Raw genomic sequence first — 6,148 nt, 5'->3', positions numbered from 1 at the left:
CTGCTAAGAGACTTAATAAAGTAGTCCTTTATTTTTAAATTTTTTTTTATTGATGATCTTGCCCAGCTTGTATATGACAGCCTATTGAATTCAATGCAGAGCTTGGACTGTAAGACCAAACTCTGCTTACCAAACTCCCTCTTCTAACCAGAAACTAAACTGTGTTAAACTACCATTGCATGAACTGTATATCCCAAAGAATAGTTTAGTAAGAGTTGTTGCCACCTCATTTTTAAATCATGGGTTGGGAGATGAGGATGGAGAGGAGAGGGAAACAGATTTCCCATTCCCTCACTTTTCTAGTCCCATCTGAAAACACCCTCCAAAACCCAAGGAAATAGATTTATTACAACCTAAGGCAAAGACCAGGATAACGGTGAATGCTGAACCAGGGCCAACACACCACTAGCTGTTGGTGAAACTGAATCTTTGTGATGTCAGTGCTGCCATAGAAACCAAAGGGCAACACAGTGAACATCAAATCTGGCAGCAAAAGAGCATGGGAAGTTGAGAGAAGAGGTAACATCGAGACTGGCAGGGTCATCGCTGCAGCTCAGCTGACAGAAGGACACTTTACAGTCCTGGGTACGGTTCCATCGTCAACCTGCAAAGATGTCTCAGGAAGTTGACTGGCTACACAGCCAGGCAGGCCTGTGTAAAGTAGACTTATACAAACCTGAAGGACAGACGGACCAGGACCGTAAAGTGATCGCTTTTGTTGACATCTCCAGCCTGAATTTAAAAGACAATGATCCAAAAGCAAAGAAAGCTGCAAGCCAGTCCAGCAGCATCTCTGAACATTCAAATGAACTTGATCTAGTAAATATGGAGGAAAAGGAGGTCATTGTAATAAAAGACAATGAAAAACAAGATCATTCTAAGACTGAAGGAGCGGTTTGTCTTTTTAAACAAGGTTCAACTGATGAACTTAGCATTATGAGCTGGCTCAACAATGACCTTCAGAAATATGCAGTTGGATTCCAGCATGCACTGGTCCCTTCAGATAATCCACAGAAACACAAAGGTAGTGACAACTTCAGAAATACACCACTGTACCAGAACAATGACGCATCATTAAAGTGTGCTGGCTCTCAAAAAGGAAACAAGAGAGACACTGATGATGTTTCATACTATGTAAATAAACTCTGCTCCTTGGTTGCTCAACTGGCACAAAAGGAGATCACAGACAAACTGGAAGGAACTGCCCAAAACTGTATACAGCAAGCAATTCATGGATCCACTTATGAAGGGAAAAATAATACCTGTGGCTCTGTAAGCAAAATTGCAACACAGATGGTGAATGAAGCTGTTGAAGCAAGCACACAAGACACTCGTGGTATGCTTCCATCTCCCAAGGCATTTCAAGAGAGGACTACTAAGGGAGAAGATAATTCAGGCTCCAAGAAAACATCACTTTTCTATGGCGAGATGTCCAATCAAAAGGGCTGCAAACAAGGAGAGAAAACTTCAGATAAGCAAATGTATCAGCAAGCCCAAAACTCCAGGCAAGATGATTCTGGTACTTCTGTCAGCAAAGGGCTAATGGTTTATGCAAACCAGGTTGCTTCAGATATGATGTTCTCATTCTTGAAGACCACGAAAGTCCAAAAACATACACTTCCAGCTTGTGTAGTTTTGAAGAAAGTACTCCTCAAACATACCAGGGAAGTTATATCAGACTTAATAGACTCAATAATGAAAAATCTGCATAATGTTACAGGTGAGCTCATGACAAACTCTGATTTTGTTGCTACAGTGAAGAAAAATCTATTCAATGTAGCAAGCCAGAAGTCTACTGAAATTTTGGAAGCAATGGTGAAACGCCTTTTTCAGATCCTAGCAGAAGATAAAGGACAATCCAGGTCTCAAAGTCTAGCATTTACATCACTTAAATCAGGGTCCCAGGACCCAAAATCTCAAGCCATGCAGTTTACAGCAATGAAAAGTGAAATGGATAGCTCTGGAAAAGACAAGGATAAAGGAGGAAACAAATCCCAATCATCTTCATGCAAGCCTTCAGAAAAGCACTGCTCAATGGATAAGTACGCAAAAGACCTCATTGTGACTGCCTTAATGTTGATACAACAACATCTATTGCAACAGACAAACAATGGCAAGGACTCTAGTGAATCAAGTGCCACTTCATTTGGGTATGCTTCTCAGGATTCACATTTCGAAAAAGCTGGGAACAGCCAAAGTTCCAAGTCCCTGGCAGAGACTTCTGGGTCAAGGCCAGCAGGGACAAGGGACGATTACCAACAGCAGCTCAGCTCCCAAAAGGGAGACATATCAAGTATCCTCTTGTCCATCATACAGAAGGTCTTGTGTGAAGCTGGGTTCAATACAGAAAACAGTTCCAGTGAGACAAGTAAGAGCTTAAAGCATACTCCTGCCAGTGAATGCGAGCCCGGCAAACAGGCTGTAGCCAAGCAGCCCGATTCAGCCATGGAGCAGTTTGACAATATGGATCAGGTCAACAAGCAATTTATTGACCAGCTGGTGGAATCTGCAATGAAGTTGTGTCTCTTCATGGTCAAAGGCAGTGGCGCTGACTTAGCTATAGGTGACTCATCAGATGACCCCAATGCATTTGGTGCCTCATCTGCAAAAGCTCAAGCAACATCCAGGAGAGCTTCACAATCAAAACATAATGGAAACCCACTTACGGGTTCCTCCGCAGGTTCTCAAGTGATAGTGACCAGCCAGAATGCCAACAGCAGTTCACAAAACAAAGAGCTTCAGGCTATCCTCCAGTGGATGGCTGCTTCCCAGTTGAATTTGCCAAATCTGTCATTCATGCATGGAAATGAGGAGGATCTGAAGAAGCTTCCTTTGCTAGCCGAAAAAGCATCCAAGAAGGGCTACAGTGTGGGGGATATTCTCCAGGAAGTCATGAGGTACCTTGAAAAACGACAGTTTGATGCCACTGTGGGAAACATAACTCGTTGTGGGCTGATGGATTGGATGCTTAATAACCTCTAAGGAAGTGCTGACTGCCTCTCCCTCTCAAGTCACTTTGACCCAGCCAAAGTACCCAAGCCAGGTATCTGCTGGCACAACAAACACATGATTGCAAATGAAAGCTCTGCATTGAATTCAATAAGCTGGGCAAGATCATCAATTAAAAAAAAAAGCTGGGCAAGATAATCAATAAAAAAAAAAGAAAGGACTACTTTATTAAGCATTTCAGCAGAGCTCAAAAAAATAACTATGCAACTACTATTTAGAGGAATAAACCTGTTACCAAACAGGTATATATGAAAATTTGGGTTGTGGGGGAGAAGGATAAGCAGATGGGAAGCATAAATGAGGAACTAGGGTGGCTCCACCCTGAGTTGAAAGCCTTCCTAGGAAAGGATAGACATTGTGATTTTTGCTAGGGTGCTTTCCTTGAACACTGCTCTGAGATTTTATTCCACATCCAACTCTACCTAGCAGGTGTTTCATAAGTCATGTTCCCCAGCCCCCTAACCATTTTTCATTGCCCTGTGCTGGCATAGGCAGCCAAGGGCCGGGGCTAATGGGGCTCAGCCTCCACAAACTGGGTGGTAACAGTGGCTCCAGCGCCAGTGCCACTACAGTGCCTCCACCGTGCACTCCTGTGCCACTGTGCACACAGCACCAGTGTGTACTGGACTTGGAGCAGCCCTGCGAGAGGGAGGGACGGGGCAGGCGGGAACGCTCCACACCGCCCAGCCCACCTCCCCCCAAATAATATTTTCTAGTGCCGCTTATGTCTGCTGCACTCTCCAATTTGTCCACATCCTTTCCATAGTGGGAGGCCCAAAACTGGACACAGTACTCCAGATGTGGCCTCACTAGTGCTGAATAGAGGGGAGTCATTTCCCTTGATCTGCTGGCAACACTCCTACCAACAGGGCTGTGTTTTGGCTGTTCGATGGAACAGCGTTCTGTTTCGACTTTTGTTTCGAGTTGAAACGGCTATCCCATTTCGTTCCCTCAAAACAATTCTGCATTTCGAGCCCGTTTCAATGTTTTGCCCATAGGATATAAGGAGGAAGGTCAAAACAGGCTATAACTTTGTCATTTCTGGCCTGGTTTCAATGAAACTTACAGAAATGGTAGCCCCTTCTGAGGGCATGAAGCCTGACAAGTGTCAAAGAGATAGGTGCAGGGGGTTCAGAGAAACTGCCCCCCAAAGTCTTGAGAGCAAAACTCCTGTCACTTGTATGTGTGAAGCCACAGTGGGGTCAAAACTAAAGGCCTGCTAGCCCCTGCTGAGGCAACGAAGCCTGCCAGGTTTCAAGGAGATAGGTGCAGGGGGTTCAGGGAAACTGCACCCCTGGCTGTTGACAGGCAAAACTCGTGACATGGGTGCTTGTGCTACTGTTTGTCTTCGGGCAGAGGGTGGGGGGAAACCATTGCAGGCCTGGCTGCTAGGTCACGCTGCGGCCACGAAGCCTGCCGGCTCTCAATGAGATGGGTGCTAGGGGACGCTGGGTTCTGGGGCCCTGCACCTCTGGCTGTTGACAGGCAAAACTCGTGACATGGGTGGGTGACACTGTGTCTATGTGTTCAGATGCACCCTTTCTGGTGCTGGGACCTCTGCCCAACGTGGCAGTGTGCCCCAGTGAGGTCTCCTCCTCCCCTACAGCCTTGGCTCAGTCCACCACATTAAACGACGGCAGGTGAAAATAACGTAGGTGACCCAACACCAATAGCACCAGCAGCATCTAAGGTAGCCAGACAGAACTGTCAGGCCCTTCTTTCCTCTCAAGTAGGAACACCTAGTGCGTGTCTGTTAGGTGCACCCTCACTGTGCGACTCTGTGTGTATTTGTATTTAGGTGTGCCCTTTCTGGTGCTGGGGCTTTTGCAGAACACAGCAGTGTGCCCCAGTGAGGTCCCCTCCTCCCCTACAGCCTCGGTCCAGTCCACCACTGTAAACGATGGCAGGTGAAAATAATGTAGGTGACTCAACACCAGCAGCACCAGCAGCATCAAAGGTAGCCAGACGAAACTGTCACAGAGCCTTTCTTGTTATAAAGGAATTGCCAGCAAGAAGTAAAGATGTTGTGTTGGATGGGTATATGTTACTCGTGGTGTGTGATGGCTTATCTTGTGTTTTTATGTTTATGTGTTTATTATGAAAAACCCCCAGAATAGTTAGAGAAATATATTTTAGGAAGCTTTCAGGTTGAAAAATCCTTTGTCAGGCTGAGGAAGTACCTGCAGTCGGTGTGTCTCCTGGTCCTGTATGGAAGGAATAGTAAAGAAGCCAGAAGCTGGCCTGGCATGCAATGCAGGCAAGAAAGCCAGCCAGTGAAAATGGAAATGGAGGCATCAGGGGGTGAAGGACAGGCTGGGGTGAGGGGGAAAGGGGGGATGTAGCAGCTCAGGTAAAAGTGCAGAGGTACCCGGGGTGTATCCGGCAGGTTTCAGTGTGCCAGAACTCCACCGTGTATATTGAGTCCATGAGTTTGTGTACCTACTACCTAGGAGGCTGATGAAGTGCAGTTCATAGGCCCAGCTCTGAAAAGTGGTTTGTACATTCAAACAAGCACCTAACCACCAGAACTGAAGCCAACTTCCTACAGCTCAAAACACAAAACCTGCCAACTATCTCCAGTACCCCCACAAACTGCACACCAGAATCTATCAAAGACAGCAATACCCAACTACCTGTGGGGGCACATTCCTCACCAAAAATGCCTCCAGTCTCTCAGGCCTGATCCTGAGAGGGAACAAATTAAAAATCACTTTTCACAGCCAGGCTTCACTTTATCAGCCTCCTAGGTACAGAAACTCATGGACTCAGTGTAGATTAGACAGTGGAATTATGACACGCTGCAACCTGCTGGACATCTGACTCCCCAGGTACCTCTGCAATTTTACATGCGCTGCTACACCCACTTTCCCCCCCACTCTCCAGCCCAGCCTGTCCCTCACCTCCTGATGCCTCCATTTCCAGGTACTTCCTCAGCCTGAAAAAGGGTTTTTCAACCCAAAAGCTGGCATCCTGGGCAGCTAAGCCGAGCACACCGGGAGTCTCACAACTGCACTGTAACCCACAAGCGTCAGGCCTGTCAAAAACATGACAGGTCTGGGCTTTCTCCATTCAGGACCGTGTGCATGTATGCATTAGCTGGAGGTTATGGTGCCTCCTACCTGCCTTTCACCAGGGGATC

The 6,148-nt window shown here is 46.6% G+C and overlaps 1 protein-coding gene across 1 annotated transcript; it reads left to right on the top strand.

Moving 5' to 3' along the window:
* The first annotated feature begins 490 nt into the window (after positions 1-490).
* LOC109302419 (A-kinase anchor protein 4-like) lies at positions 491-3,134 on the top strand. Its single transcript, XM_019523975.1, has one exon. The coding sequence runs from the start codon at positions 613-615 to the stop codon at positions 2,980-2,982; it is 2,370 nt and encodes a 789-aa protein (XP_019379520.1). The 5' UTR covers positions 491-612; the 3' UTR covers positions 2,983-3,134.
* The last annotated feature ends 3,014 nt before the right edge of the window (positions 3,135-6,148 follow it).

The sequence above is a fragment of the Gavialis gangeticus genome, unplaced genomic scaffold (assembly GCF_001723915.1).
Source record: "Gavialis gangeticus isolate Ggan-Ray unplaced genomic scaffold, GavGan_comp1, whole genome shotgun sequence".
In the NCBI taxonomy this organism is placed as follows: Eukaryota; Metazoa; Chordata; order Crocodylia; family Gavialidae; genus Gavialis; species Gavialis gangeticus.
Note: the sequence above shows the minus strand (reverse complement) of the source record. Positions and strands in the feature narration are given on the sequence as shown.

Coding starts and splice junctions, on each gene's coding strand:
- LOC109302419 (XM_019523975.1), top strand. CDS start 613: ATGTCTCAGGAAGTTGACTGGCTACACAGCCAGGCAGGCCTGTGTAAA.